We start from the raw sequence: 16113 nt of genomic DNA on the forward strand, positions 1-16113 counted from the left end.
ATCTAGCCTGTTTTGTCAGGAATTGTGTCTGTGCTGCCAGCCTTGTTTGTCATGTCTTCAGCATGGTACTGGGTTCCCAAAACAAAAGCTAAGAAGGGAGGAGAGGAGGTTTCCGAAGAGAGTGAAAAGGTTACTTAAAAAAAAATTTTTTTTTAATGTTTTATTTATTTTCAAGAGAAACAGAGCACAAGTGAGGGAGAGGCAGAGAGAGGGAGACACAGAATCTGAAGCAGGCTCCAGGCTCTTGAGTTGTCAGCACAGGGCCCGATGCCAGGCTTGAACTCATGAACTGCAAAATCATGACCTGAGCTGAAGTCAGATGCTTAACTGACTGAGCCACCCAGGCACCCCAAACAGATTACTTTAAAGTGGAGCTTCACTGGGGTGCCTGGATCGCTCAGTTGGTTGAGCCTCCAAATCTTGATTTTGGCTCAGGTCATGATCCCAGGGTGGTGGGATTGAGCCCTGTGTCTCACTCTGTGCTGAGAGTGGAGCCTGTTTAAGGTTCTTCCTCCCTCTGCCCCTCTCTCTCTCTCTCTCTCGCTTGCACGTGCCCTCTCTCTAAAATTAAAAAAAGAAAATTGAGCTTCACTGAAGCATTAGTGTGAGCATTTAGATTTTTGTTCAACTTTATGCTTTTAAGCAGTTTGATCTTGACATTTATCCTCCTCTTGTTCTCTAGCTTCCTGGATTTGTGCTTTTTGGTGTGGTGTCTTGATTAATTTGGGAAATTCTCAGTCATTATTGCTTCAAATATTTCTTCTGTTCCTTTCTCTCTTTTCTTTCTGGTATTCCTATTATGTGTATTTTATACCTTTTGTCCCTGTAACACAGTTTTGGATGTTCTGTTCTGGGTTTTTTAGTCTTCTTTTATCTTTATTTTTCAATTTTGGAAGTTCCTCTTGACATATTCTTGAGCTCAGAAGTTCTTTCTTCAGCCATGTCCAGTCTACTAAAGAGCCCACAAAGGTGATTCTTCATTTCTCTTACAACATTTTTGATCCCTAGCATTTCTTCTTGATTCTTTTTAGAATTTCCTTCTCTCTGCTTAAATTGTCTGTCTGTTCTTATGTGTTGTCTGCTTTGTCTATTAGAGCCCTTAACATACTAATCATAGTTGTTTTAAATTCCCAGTCTAATAATTCCAACATGTCTGCCTTGTCTGAGTGGTTCTGATGCTTTCTCTCTTTTAGACTGTGTTTTTGGATTTTTTTTTTTTTTAATGTTTATTTATTGAGAGAGAGTGTGTGCGCGCAAATGTGCAAATTGGGTAGGGGCAGAGAGAGAGGGAGAGAGAATCCCAAGCAGGCTCTGCACTGTCAGCACAGAGCCCTTCACAGCTCAGTCCCACAAACTGTGAGATCGTGGCCTGAACCAAAATCAGGAGTCGGACACTCAACCAATTGAGCCAACCAGGTGCCCCTAGAGTGTGGGGTTTTTTTTTGCCTTTTAATATGCCTTGTAATTTTTAGTTGAAAGCCACATATAACCTACTGGGGAAAAGGAACTGTGGAAAGTAGGCCTTTGGTGGTATGGTGGTGAGCCTTCTGTGGTCCTAAGATTAGTTCTCAGTCTGTTAGTGAACACGTGCCTCTGGGCTGTGACCGACACAGGCTGCATGGAATAACTGGCGGGAGCTGGAGATGGGCAATTCCCTTTCCACAAGTTGGTTAGGCTCTGATGAAACCCAGTAGGTTAGGCTCTGGTAAAATACTTTCTCTTGAGTGCAGGCCTTGTTAAGAAGACGAAGTACTCTGAAGTATTTTCAGAACGGCTGCTTTTTCCCTGCCGGAAGCTTGAGGGGATTTTTCTTTGATCCCTACCACGAGAACCTGGTAGAGCTCCTGGAGGTAAAAGTCACAATCCCCCACCCAGAGTTTTGTCTCTCAGAGGTTTCCACATTGTGTCTCCAGCACTTTGCTTGTTGCTCATTAAGTTTTCCTACTGGGCACTGGTTCCTGGAGGTTTCTACTCTGCTAAGTTATGATTCTCTGTATGCACGTGTTTGTCTTTCCAGTTTTGGGGGGAGTAGTGTGCCCTGTGATCTCAATTCTCTGATGGATCCAAGAAGAGTTGTCGATTTTCAGTTTGTTTAACCTCTTGTTAGAATGTATTGACAGCTTCCATTCTCCTTTTATGCTGGACAGGAAACCAGAAGTCTTCTTACATGATTCTTTAATCTGGGAAATTCTGATTTTTTTAAAAGTAGGCTCCATGCCCAGCGTGGGGCTTGAACTCATGACCCTGAGATCAAGAGTCATATGCTCTGCCAACTGAGCCAGCAAGGTGCCCCCCATCTGGGAAAGTCCTTATCATTGTGTCTTGTGTTTTTTTTTTTTTAATGTCTATTTATTTATTTTGAGAGAGAGAGAGAGAGAGAGAGAACGCATGCACGAGTGGGAGAGGGGGAGAGGGGGAGAGAAAGAGAGAGAGAGAGAGAGAGAGAGAGAGAGAGAGAGAGAGAATCTTAAGCAGGCTGCACACCCATTGTGGAGCCCTTTGTGGGGCTTGATCTCACAAACTGTGAGATCATGACCTGAGCCGCAATCAAGAGTTGGATGGTTAACTGACTGAGCCACCCAGGTGCCTCTATCATTGCTTCTTTAAATATATTCCTCCTTTTCTGGACTCCTAATATGGATGTCGACACATTAATTCTTTCCTTTCTCTCTTCCTTTGCCTTTGTGAAGAGATCCTCAATCTGTCCCTTACTCATTCACTGAGTGCTTTGTTTCAGTGGTCATGCATTTAATGTCCAGTAAGGAGTAAGAGATCCATCATAACTACACTCATTCCTGTTTCTAGGTTTATTACCCTGGAGTCCATTTATTATGTTGTTTTTTTTTAAACGACCTTATTGAGATACAATTCATATACCATACAATCCCATTTAAAGTGTACAATTTGGTGGTTTCTGCTATATTCACAGAGTTGGATAACCATCATCATAATTAATTTTAGAGCATTTTCATCAGTATTACTGCCCCCCCCCCCCCCAGCTCCCAGCTTCTGTAGATTTACTTATTTTGGACATTTAGCATAAATGGAACCCCATAATACATAGTCTTTTCTGACTGCATTCTTTCACAGCATGTTTTTAAGATTTGTCCATGTTGTAGTATAGATTAACATGTCATTCCCTTTTATGGCTACTTAATACCCCATTGTATAGGCGTACCACATTTTGTTTATCCACTCATCAGTTGATGGACACTTGGGTTGTTTCCACCTTTTGTTTTTTGGATTTTTTGTTTTGAGTTTATTTTATTCATTTTGAGAGAGAGAGAGCTGGGGAGGGGCAGAGGGAGAGGGAGAGAATCCCAAGCCGGCTCCGCACTGTCAGCACAGGACCCAACGTGGATCTGAACTCACCAGCCGCGAGATCATGACCCGAGCTGAAATCAAGAATTGGACACTCAGTCAGCTAAGCCACTGAGGCACTGTTACTCTTTTTGATTGTAGCCATCTTTGTGGAAGTCAAGTGGTATCCTGTTGTAGTTTGGGTTTGCATTTCCCTGATGACTGTTTATTTGCTTTTTGAAAATTCTTGGCTGTCTGGTAAATTAATTCTGCTGTTTCCAGTGCAGTTGGTTTACTTTGCTTTCTTTTCATTTACACTCTTTGTTGACATATCTTGGTTTTTTTTCCCCCTGTGAAAGAATATTCTCTTGGTGTCACCAGATGCCTTTGCTGGTATAAACACCTGAAGGGAAGAGCAAAAGCCTGGTTCCTGGCTTGACACCCTGTTAGCAAGTTTGAGGCTCCAGCAGTGTCCTGATGTGACCCCTCCAGCTGACACTTGCTGGCAAAGTTGATTGGCCGAGGTCCACCCAGAGCAGACCTTGCAAGAGGAAGTGGCCTAACTCGGAAGCTCCCCCTCCCCACCTGTGGTGCGGAGCCTTTCTGTGCTCTGGGATGGCCTTTGCCGCCTCACGTGGACCCGGCCACCTTTGGTCCCTCCCTGGGGTTTCTCACAGCCTTTGTGTTCCGTCCTCCCTCTCACTTTTGTGGCATCTTTCAAGACAGATGGGAAGGAACACAGCAGCCCATCTAGTGCTCCTTTTATTTAGAACTAGAAGTTTGAAGAAACTCATTTAACATTTTCCAAACTTATTTGACTTTGGCATGCTTCTTTCCCCACCATTTTGTCATTCAGCAAACCTAAGTTGAATACTTCATGTGTGCCAAGCACTCTTCTAGCTGGGGACACCGCAGCAAATTAGGGCAGAAGGTGCCCACCCTATGGAGCGGGGAGATGACAGGACTAACTCACTAAACGGGATCATTTCCTGCAAGGCGGGTGTTGCGGTGGAGGGGAAGAGCAGAAGGCAGTGGTAGCACGTTGGATGGGTGCTTAAGGACAGTCTTGTGGTGGAAGTAGCACTTGGCCCAGTCCTGGTCCACTAAGGAGGAGGCAGGCTGAAGGGGGTTCAGGGCAGAAGGCCCAGGGGCAGGCCCTCAGGCAGCAGGTAGTTTGGTGTGATGGGCTGGAACATAGTGATGGCAGAGGAAGTGGGTGGGAGGTGGGGTTGCCGAGGTAACAGGACAGATCCTGTAAGTCCCAGGTAAGAACTTTGAATTGCAAGGGAAGGCCAAATAGGAATTTTGACCAAGGGAAGTGAATTTACTTGTTTTTAAAAGAAGCTCCTGGCTCTGTGTGGAACGTGGGTGATAAAGGCTGAGAGTTGCAGCAGAGAAACCAATAGGAAGCAGCGGTAGTGATCCAGGCAGAAGTTGAAGGTGGTCTAGACTAGGGTGAAAGCAGAGATGGCAAGAAGTTGGGGTACTGGGTAACATCTGTGGAGTTCCACAAAACTGACCCCGAAACATTAACCAGATCGTCTCTCATGGGCCAGTGGTTCGGTGACTGGTATTTCAGTCATCTGTTGCTGCACAGCAAGTCATTCCAAGACTTAGAGGCTTAAAACAATATTTAATATTTCTTCTGATTCTCTGGGTTGACTGGGCTCAACTGGGTGGTGGTTCTACCCTGTGTGCTGAAGGCTGAGGTCACTCACGTGGCTGCCTTCAACAGGAAGCTGGATCAGGTTTGGAATGACCAGGATGGCCTTCCTCCGGGCTGGTCTCCATGTGGCCTCTACGCATTCAGTGGTCCAGCCTGGACACCATGGCTGCTGGACGCAAAGAGAGAGAAAGTAGAAGCTTCCTGTCCTCTTAGGGCCTGGGCTCAGGGTCGCAGAATGTTACTTCTGCACTTGGTAATTGGTCAAGGCCTGTCACAGGCCCACCCTCATTCAAGGGGAGGGAACAGACTCTGCTGTTTGACATGAGGAGCCACAGCACCCCACAGGTACAGGAGGAAGTGTTGAGGCCGTGTTTGGACACTACATGCCATAGCTCTGAATTGCCCTCCCAGACTTATTTGAAAGTGCTGGAAGAATTTCAAAGTCATCCTTTCAAAGTTTTGGTGTCCAGTTTGGGATAGTAATAAGAGAAATTACAAAGAAGAAATTCTTGCTCTCCTTCCAAGAAAGTTATTTTCTAAGCTAAAGAGCAAACTGACTCTCCAAAAACAACTCAGGTTTCTAAACTTCGTCCAGCCCTTGGCAAACCACTTTATAAGTGTGCCTTTTAATCTTCCATCTGGGCTCTTTGCTGTAAAACCCTAATTGCGCATGTTCTGTTACTACACGACTGAGGGCCCTGGGGCAGCACTCCCGGAAACAGACATCTCCAGTCGGGCTCCCAGTGTGAAACCCACCTGTTCTGTTAGGACACTCACCTAAGAAACGCAGACCACCTTCTCATTCAACCCCTGGCGGGGCTTCTCTGCTGTCTTGATTTATCTTAGGAATGCTAATCTACATCAGTCCTACTCTTATCAAATTTACTCATTGGAATAGAGGCATATTTTATTTATTTACTTCTTAATTTTTTTTTAATGTTTATTTTTGAGAGAGTGTGAGGAGGGGAGCGACAGAAAGGGGGGGAGATGCAGAATTGGAAGCAGGCTCCAGGCTTTGAGCTGTCAGCACAGAGCCCAACGTGGGGCTCTAACTCATAAACCATGAGACCATGACCTGAGCCGAAGTCAGACGCTCAACTGACTGAGCCACCCAGCGTCCCGAGTCATCTTTTAATGAATCCATACACAGGGGCAGCAGTAATTGGCCCCTACCGCTCTGTGGATAACAGACTGCTCCTACAGTGTGACCCACGTGTCTGTCACCCAGTTGATGCTAGTGCAGGTTAGTATCTGATGACTGAGTTGGTTGTGTTATCAGGTGAAATGAAACTTGCGGAAGCTGTAAATCCAGTGCTCAGTCCTGCATTTCACTCACTTAAATGACTTAAAATTTTTTTTAAGTGACTTAAATTTTTTTTAAATTATTTAGATTTTAAACTGTTACAAACGGCCCTAGTTTTTCATATCTAGTTTTATGCAAAGGTACCTATGAGGTTTGTGCTGAAACTTGAGCTCTCCAAAGAAATAATACAAAAAGACCTACTTTCTAACACAAAGCAATGTCCTAAGTACTAATTATCTGATAAGTTAAAACAGTCTTTTGAGTGGCTATTTTTACATCACTGGGGTTCCTTTCTCCTAGACTGCCTTGCCATCCAGGAAAGGGTTTCGGCACCAGACCACTAAGTTTCTGTATCGTTTGGTGGGATCAGAAAATATGGCTGTGGACCAGAGTATCGTCAGCCCTTACACCTCTCGGATCTTGAAACCTTACATCAGGTACGTGGGGAAGAGCTGTGATGTCGAGTGTGTTGTGAGGAATGACATTTGTGGCTTCTCCGCCCTGGTCCCCTGTTAGAGTGAGTCAAGACCAACCCTGTAAGCAGGCGTCGGCACGGACTCCGCGTGCAGTCTGATCCTTGGCTTATTTGAACTGTACGTTTTTTTGCAGAAAGGATGGTCGTTTGACAGAAGTGTAAAAAGCAAGAACAAGTTAACACTGTGAGATTGTATTTCATTGTGTTTCTTTTAAATTTTAAAGTTGCGTATATTTAGTAGTCTGTAAAATGAGAACATGGGAGAGATGCCTCACTTGGGCTTGTATCTGGGGTGATGATGAGTCTTCTTGTCTAGGCAGTGCTGTGGAAGCCGAGCTGGCTAGGGCCCCCCAGTGCTGTCCTGAGAAAGCGTGTTGTCTTGATCGCCACAATGGCCCCAGAGTCCCAGGATCCTCCTTGCCCAGCACTGCCATCCCAGACCGGCCCCGTGAGAAGCAGTGTGAGAGCCTGCCCCAGCGGCCCTGGCAGAGCTGGACCATCCCTCCCTGGGCTGTGTCCTGGGCTGGAGCTCTCAGGGTTGAGTCAGGCTGCTGTTTGTTTCCTCACTCTGTTTGTTCAGGCTCCAGCACAAGCAGGCTTCCTGGTCGGTATAGAGGGGTTTGGTCTGATGTATGTTAACAGAGCAAATTTTAAATTTCATGCCAGAAAAGTATCGTAGCTCTTATCAAGCTCTCTGCCATATAAAGTAGCAGATTGAAGAGTTTATGTGAATCAGTTGGCTAGGAATAATACTGGGTATTTTTCTTGACTTGAATTTGTTCTTTTCTTGAATCTTGTTCTTCTCTTCTTGGAGGCGTGATTATGAAACAAAGCCACCCAAACTGCAGCTCCTGTCACAGATTCGCTCCCACCTGCATAGGAGTGACCCTCATTGGACCCCGGAAGCTGACGCACCTCTTGATTACTGCTACGTCCGGCCAAATCACATCCCAACAATAAACTCTATGTGTCAGGAGTTTTTCTGGCCTGGTATGTTCCCCCTCCCAAACTAGGCAGATCAGTTTTCTGTCTAGTTCACGTTAGTAATTTTTTTTAAATTAGTGCATGCTGTGTGACTCTAAAACCTTTACTCACGATTTCATTTAGTTTGTCTCTACTCTCATGGAAAGAGTAAAATATGAACACCTCTTTCTTCCTAAGTTCAAGAAGGAGCCAGCAATTAAAGTAATAAACAGTGTTTTTGTATGTTTCTCAGTGCCAGAGTAAAAGATTCATCCTATTTTGCTTCTACATATGTTTAGATACCAGGTAATGTCTACCCGTGGTATACAGGCTGGTAGTTTGGACATGTTTGGACATTTTTTATTTTTTGCTTAATAATTCTGTAATTTTGTTTACTTAGCTGTTACTTGGAGAGTGTTAGTACAGCCAAAAGGGGTTTTTTTGTTTTTGTTTTTTTTGTTTTTCCTTGAGTTTATTTATTTTGAGAGAGGAAAACATGAGCGGGACTGGGAGAGCTAGAATCCCAAGCAGGCTCACGCTGTCAGCACAGAGCCTGATGTGGGGCTCGAACCCACAAACTGAGATCATGACCTGAGCCGAAGTCAGACGCTTAGCCAACCGAGCCACCTAGGCTTCCCGAAAAGGTATTTTTAAAAAGCCAAATACCCCAATTGCAGACTTTGAAAATAAGAGTAAACCCAATACGATTTGTCATTTTATCAGTCTTAATATATTGTCTTTCTGAAAACCGAAGCCATCAATTAAAGAAGCACATTTTCATTGTTAAATATAAGCCTGTTCTTTGTGGATCTGCCTTACTGCACTGCTTTGAAAGTAAAGGAAAATTACATGTCCTCCAGAGGTTAGATAAGATTTCCTCAGGATTAGAGCTGTGTCTTCTTTGTTGTGTGGTAATCGTGTAACAGTGCACGTGGTGGCAGACTTGTGCTCGTTCTTTTAGGAGCGGTATGGAGGCCGAAAGCATCCTGGGAGCATCTACTATTTCTTGACCTTATGCTGGGTTGCCTTCCATACATGATGCATGGAATCATTTTTTGTTTAAACCCCTTTATTGTCAAATGTAGCATTTGTACAAAAGAGCTTATAAATTATACTTGTATGAGGTGAGGAACACAATAATGTGAGTTCTCTGGATCTCTGCTCCCACCCTATGAGGTCTAAGTGTGCAGACGCTGAGGCCCACACATTTGGAAAGGCGTCAGCTGACACACGTTGTAGAAGTGGCTAAGTTCAAAGCCAGAGAGATGTATCCCATTCTAAACCTGGGTGCTCTCTGCTACCCACCCTATCCTGCCTACTTCTTTTAACGTGTACTTGGAAAAGATGCTGTTAATTTTGATATTTTCTAAAATACACTTTTGTTTTTATGATCTGAATGTATGATGTCTATGCTAATATCTTTGTCTTCAGTTTTTTGTTTTTTGGTTTTTTTTAGCATGCAGGTGTAGACCAAACAGCTTGGCATGTGTTAATTCCAAAAGGCACATGGTTTTAATATCGAATTAACTCTTCTCTGTAGGCATTGACCTGTCTGAGTGCCTGCAGTATCCAGACTTCAGTGTGGTTGTCCTTTATAAAAAAGTTATCATTGCCTTTGGCTTCATGGTTCCTGACGTGAAGTACAATGAAGCTTACATTTCATTTCTGTTTGTCCATCCTGAGTGGAGAAGAGCAGGGATCGCAACTTTCATGATTTATCATCTGATTCAGGTAAGGCGTCTGGGCTCCCCTGGAAGACTTGAGGAGGGACGGGGCTGAGCTGGGCCTTCCTAGCACGGCCCAGCAGAATGGGTGGTCTCGCAAACCCAGTAAAAGAACGACAGGGACCATCACACAGATAAGAATCTTTGGCCCTCTAAAACAAGATCGCTATTTGGGCACCTGGGTGGCTCAGTTGGTTGAGCAGCCAACTTCAGCTCAGGTCATGATCTCACAGTTCATGAGTTCGAGCCCTGCATCGGGCTCACTGCTGTCAGTGCAGAGCCTGCTTCGGATCTTCTGTCTCTCTCTTTGCCTCTCTCTCTTTCTCTCTCTCTCTCTCAAAAAAAAAAAAAAAAAAAGAAAGAAAAGAAAAGAAAACCCTTGGCCCTCTAAAATAAGATCACTATTCAGGCCCAGGTTTCAAAGAAACCAGTTTGAGGGGCCCCTGGGTGGTTCAGTTGATTAAGCATCTGACTCTTGATTTCGGCTCATGTCGTGATGCCAGGCTCGTTAGGCTGAGTGTGGAGCCTGCTTGAGATTCTTTCTCTCCCTCTCCGTCTGCCCCTGACTCAGTGCACATGTGCACTCCCTTTCTCTCTTTCAGTAAAATAATCTTCAAAGAAACCAGTTTGTAAACACATTATAGTAGATAAAATGAGAAAATACCAAAAGTGAGAATCCAAAGCCCTTGTACAATGACCCATATTGGTAACTGCTGCTGCTCTTAGAAGCACCATCGCCACGACTCTGAGAATGGAAGTGGAGCTGTGATTTTTAGGGGTTTTCTCCTTATGGGAGCATAAACGTACAGAACACACTCACTTCAGCCATACAGCGTAATGATCTGATAGATACTTGTCTATATTGTGAAACATTCCCCACAGTAAGTCTAGTTACCACCCGTCAATACACGCAGTTACAGACGTTTTTCCTCTTGGATGAGAACTTTTAAGATCTGCTCTCTTAGCAACTTGCAAATATGCAGTACAGTATTGTAAACTATGGTCTCCATGACATCCCCAGGACTTACTTGTGTTGTAAACTGGGTATCTTTTGACCCCCTTCATCTAGTTCACCCACCCTGTAGCTCTACCTCTGACAGTCACCAGTCTGTTGTCTGCATCTGTGAGTTCAGCTTTTTATTGTTTGTTTTTTAGATTCCATATATAAGTGAGATCATACAGTGTTTGTCTTTCCCTGTCTGACTTGTTTCATTGAGCATAATGCCACCTAAGTTGTTGCAAAAATTATCAAGTATTTTTAAACATTTTAGCAAAACTCTATCAATGAGTAGTACATAGTCTATTATTGCTGATTATTCTTAATTTTACTATCACTGTAGAAGCTGGTATCAACCTTTTAAGATTTGATTGTAATATCAAATTATAATTCATCCTTTGATATATCTGTAACACTGTTGAAGAAAATATACCATATATTTATATACTAACATCAGAAAAACACGTAAGGGATTTTTCACCCCCAGAATCTTATTTAGAAACCATTTGGCATGAAGGATTGTGTGTTATGTGGGCAAGATTCCCTTTAAATAGAGGAAGGAGAAGATAAAATGTTGTTTTTCCAATCTTTTTAAGTTTATTTATTTATGGGGAGAGAGAAGGAGAGACAGCATGAGTAGGGTAAAGGCAGAGAGAGAGAGAGAGAGAGAGAGAGAGAGAGAGAGCGCGCGGTGGAGGCAGAGAGAGGGGCGTGGGAGACAGAGAATCCCAAGCAGGCTTCACGCTGTGAGCACAGAGCCTGATGCAGGGTTCAGACTCACAAACCATGAGATCATGACCTGGGCTGAAATTAAGTCAGACACTTAAACGACTGAGCCACCCAGGTGCCCCCAATTTTTCCAACTCTTAATGAAACTTGCTCAATACTTCCCAAATGTCGGCAGAAACCTAGAACCATTTTGTAGAAGTTGCTTTCTTCTCTCTTCACTTGGCAGTTAACACGTGCTCCCTTGTGTTGTGTTCAGCTGAGACTCTCAGTTTTTCATACCACACCCCACCGCCTACCCCACTCACAGCCACGACCTCCACCCTGTTCACCCTTCCATCCTCGGCCGCTGCACCACTGCCTTTCCCATCACCAGCAGGAGCGGCCTTCCCTCGTGTGTGCCTGGCGGGGGGCCTGGCGCAGAGTCAGTCCTGACTGAGTGCTCACTGGGCAGGTGAGGAGTATTCGTCCTTTCATGCGGGTCCTGGCCCTCAGCCAGACCATGAGTCCCGGGCCCAGGCAGCACTGCTCAGTCGGGCAGTAGTACTCGATGCTGTGGTGACACTGTGCATGTGTGCACGAAAGTCACTCCACGAAATTCATCTTACACACTCACAGTAACACCACAGGGCACAGAACGTGAATCAAGCAGAGAGAAGACGGCAGCTGTCTACCTGAGAGGCCTCTTATATCTAGGCCTCGGGAACCATGGCTTACAAAACCTCAAGGACCCTGTCAGCCTCAGTATTTCTGTGCTTTCCTCATTAGAAAGCACATTCTTAGTTCATATGACTTTTGGTACTTTCTTCTGTGTAGCTAATTAAAGAATCTTAAGAACTTACCTCGTATTAGTAGAATGATGATTACTCTTTCCCCCTAGGATTAGGCCAATGCTGAATACAGAAATCACGGTTCTGAGAAGCTAATTCCATCGGTTTGTGAGGGATGGAGGGGGACTGTGGGATTCTGAACATCTGTACAGGGTTTTCAGGTCTCATAACTAAATGAAAGTCTTAATACCTCATATCTAGCCTCATAATGTAGCATCCTTTCTAGTAAGTCTAGGAATGGAAGGAATTTTTACAAGTTTGAGTACAGGATAACATCCAGTTTTTAAAAGCAGAACTTCTTGGAGCACCTGGATGGCTCAGACTTTTGAGCGTCCGACTCTTGGTTTCTGCTCAGGTCATGATCCCAGGGTTGTGGGAGCCCACGCTGGGCTCCGTGCTGAGCGTGGAGCCTGTTTAAAATTGTCTTTCTCTCTCCCCCGCTCACTGTTCCTCTCTCTAAAATTTAAAAAAATAATAAAAAGCAGAACTTCTTGTCTTATTCTCTATTTCCTCGAGATTGTCAGAGTGCCTGCTATTGATAAGTGTGATATGTTTAAGTGTAATTGAATTCTAAATAAAATAATCCAGTTGACAATGAACTTTTCCCCGGGCCCTTGGCTTCAGAGAGCAGAAACAGCCAGCATGCCACCCGTTCCCTTGGTCTCGTAGTTTCAGTCGGGCTACCAGCTGTTGTGGCGTGTTGCAGTGCCTCAGCTGAGGTCCCTGCTGTCCCCAGTTGCCATGACTACCTACCTACACTTCACAGCCTTTCCTCACCTACTCATTTTCCCTCAGGCGCTTTCATTCTCATCCCGTACTTTTCCACTCTTTTGGCAGACCTGCATGGGCAAGGATGTGACCCTTCACGTCTCGGCAAGCAACCCTGCTATGCTGCTCTACCAGAAGTTTGGATTCAAGACTGAAGAGTACGTCTTAGATTTCTATGATAAATATTACCCGTTGGAAAGTACGGAGTGTAAACACGCGTTCTTCCTGAGGCTCCGGCGCTGAAGTGAGCACAGCGCTTCACAGAGAGACGCATGTGCTGTCAGAGGTGGGTCCTCACGTAGGCCCGAAGGCAGGTGTTCACGTCCCTGTGGGCCCTCATCTCTGCGATCAGACGTCCCTTCAGACCTCTCGCTGGAGGCTACACAGGCGGTGGGCAGAGGAATTGAATAGTGCACAGCCCGTCAGCAGAACCACTGTCCTGTCCTGTCCTGTCCTGTCCTGCACAGGCCTGGGCCCACATCTTGGGACTCCACAGTTAACTGGAATCGAGAGGTGCTGCTGTCCTTCCGCCAAACAGCTTCAGCAATAAAGGATTCTCGGGGAGAGAGAATCTGTTCTAATTTAAAGGATGAGGAAGGGTGGCAGCCATTAACGAGGGGTGCTGTGTCATCGGGACAACGGGAGATTACGAGGTGATCACACAAAGGGCCGGCACTTCCCCAGCCGTCGATGAGCCATCATTGAACCCGGAGGACCTTCAGGGCACTGAGGTTCTGCTATCTCCCTGACTTTGGCCACAGTCAAAATAAACATGGTGTTTGTGTCCACACGTCCCGTCACCTGGTCTGCTGTTAGTACCTCCTGCTGGGGGCTTTGGCCTAGGAGTGGACACCTCTCCCTGTGCCTGTGAAGTTGCTTTGGGGTCACGTTGTCTGAGCAGCCTGTCAGTTAGACTGTGCTGGCGGGGAGGTGCGGGTGGTGGAAGCAGAGCCAGCTGAGGACGGGCCCGTGTGTCTCCAGGACCACTCTTGTCGTAGGGGGTGTTGGAGAGGGACTGTCCGTCAGGGTGTTTTGGATCCAGTAGGAGCTTTTCCAAAAATATCAGATGTTCCCAAATAAAGATCTTTCCTTATGACCATCAATGGCCAGAGCTCCAATCCAGTCAGTTTGCTTTCAAACTCTATTTAAGAGTGGTGGCTCTTAACTTCTGGGGACATGGATCCCTCCCTGCGAGAATCCAAAGAAGGCCGAATATTCTCTAGAAAACTGTGCATGCACATTTAAAATCTTGATCGGAGATCTGTGGACCACAGTCAAAAGCCTCTGTTTTAGGGGCTACGCTTGCAGCCAGCTCGAATCCCTTTGCTCAGAGGAACGTACTGCACCTCGCGCGAAGCCTGGAAGTTCTGTCCTTGGAGAGCAGCCCAGGCTCCACTCCACTGCCTGAGGCCCAAGAGTGGCATTACCTCCTTTCTTCCTTTCCTTTTCTTTTCATCCCTCCCTCCTTCCTTCCCTTCTTTCTGAGAGTTTTCTACCTTTTAAGGATTTGAGGGCTAGGACCCCAAGAAGTAAAATTGAAGAAGTGACATTTTCCGAACCTGCAGTCCAGCTTGTGATTGTTGTACGTGAATGTCAAGCGTTTGCTGCAAAAGGTGGCCGAAGCAAGTGTCTCCCATCGCTTCAAGGAACTGGAGAATTCTGTGATTACATTAATCAGTTCTTTGTTTTACATTTCGATCGATTGATTGATTTTATTTTCAAGTAATTGCCACACCCAACATGGGGCTCCAACTTACAACCATGAGATCAAGAGTTGCACGCTCCACCAACTGAGCCAGTCAGGTGCCCCACATTTTTAAATTACGATACAACAACCCCCTCCCCATATTCAGTAATTATCAAGATTTTTGCCCCATTTGCTTCATCTGTCTTTTGCTGAATATTTTAAGGCAAATCCCAGATATCCTATACTTTCACACCTACTTCAGTAGGTATTTCTTAAAAAATAGGGATATTTTGGGGCGCCTGGGTGGCGCAGTCGGTTAAGCGTCCGACTTCAGCCAGGTCACGATCTCACGGTCCGTGAGTTCGAGCCCCGCGTCAGGCTATGGGCTGATGGCTCGGAGCCTGGAGCCTGTTTCCGATTCTGTGTCTCCCTCTCTCTCTGCCCCTCCCCCGTTCATGCTCTGTCTCTCTCTGTCCCAAAAATAAATAAAAAACGTTGAAAAAAAAAAATAGGGATATTTTCTCACATAACCTCAATACCTAATACCACTTACAACAAGGTGAGCCCATTTCTGGAATTAGCTAGTAGTCAGTGTATCACATCCTGTGGATGGTCTCAGAAGTGCCTTTACACTTGGTTTGTCTGGATCAGCATCTGAGTGGGGTTCACACGGGTGGCTGACGGTCCTGTCTCCATAGTCTGTCCATGGAGACGTGCCCTGCCACACCACAGTCTTGCTCCAGTGTCGGGCTGGGCGACCTCCCAAGATGGGTCTGGTGGCCCCAGTACAGCAGACAGCTGCTGGTTTTGATCTGCCTTTGGCCTTACAGCTGACACTGTAAGAAACCTCTGTCCACCCTCCAAAGTGATACTTAACAATGCATACAGATGGGGCCCAAGGTGCCAAGAGTGTTCTCAAATTACCACGTTCTGGTGGACTTTCAGGTATAATTTATTTTGAGATTTCAAAATTCCAAGTAAGAGGAGGGCTTGTTTCTTTCTTCCACAGAAGTGGGTGTGAGCTTTAAAAAGCTGAGGAACCCCATCTCCAGCTGTGTGTTCCTGGGAGTCTAGATTGTCCTTGACCTGTATCCAGGCTTTCCTGGCCCTGGGGAGGTGGCTCGTGGTAGCCAAGTGGGCCTTCAGGGTCCAGGTTGGAGTGAGACCAGAATTAACTGTGTCTTTATTTACCCAGAGTCTTTCTAGGGAGATTGAGCTCTTTGCAGCAGGATGTTTGAGAACCAAAACCATACTTTTGAATTTTCCAGATTTAGTTAACATGCTTAATGCAAAATGCTCATCACCTGAAAGCCTTCCCTGGAACGGTCTTCTGCAAGTGGGCTCAGTGTTCCCACTAAGCCCTGGGGGGAGGCCTCCCAAGTCCACTCCACAAGGGCTGGGGTGCGTGGCACACTTTGGTTAAGGATGTGCTTCTGATATCTACTAGCAGGAGGTTGGATAAAAAACTGTATCTTAGTACTGGGGTATGGCCATGGAGTGGTTTTAAGACTATTCATCGGTACACACTTAACTCACATACTTGCGTGGTCAAGCATGGGCTTGACTCTGAGAAACATCTAAGTTAACAAACTTAGACAATGTCCTACCTCAGCTTGCTCCCTTGTACGATGGGGTTGATGACACCTACGTGGCGGGTTTGCAGCAATAGGCACA

At 45.5% G+C, this 16113-nt stretch overlaps 1 protein-coding gene across 1 annotated transcript in view; it reads left to right on the forward strand.

Moving 5' to 3' along the window:
- Positions 1–13542, forward strand: part of KAT14 (lysine acetyltransferase 14) — a 36034-nt gene extending 22492 nt beyond the window's left edge. Inside the window, exons 7-10 of the mRNA XM_019462441.2 lie at positions 6570–6706; positions 7559–7734; positions 9248–9438; positions 12822–13542. Coding sequence (XP_019317986.1) covers positions 6570–6706; positions 7559–7734; positions 9248–9438; positions 12822–12995 — 678 coding nt within the window. The 3' untranslated portion in view covers positions 12996–13542. The remainder of the gene's footprint in view (positions 1–6569; positions 6707–7558; positions 7735–9247; positions 9439–12821) is intronic.
- The last annotated feature ends 2571 nt before the right edge of the window (positions 13543–16113 follow it).

Source organism: Panthera pardus, unplaced genomic scaffold, assembly GCF_024362965.1.
Source record: "Panthera pardus isolate Hobbes unplaced genomic scaffold, ASM2436296v1 HiC_scaffold_25, whole genome shotgun sequence".
Taxonomy (NCBI): Eukaryota; Metazoa; Chordata; class Mammalia; order Carnivora; family Felidae; genus Panthera; species Panthera pardus.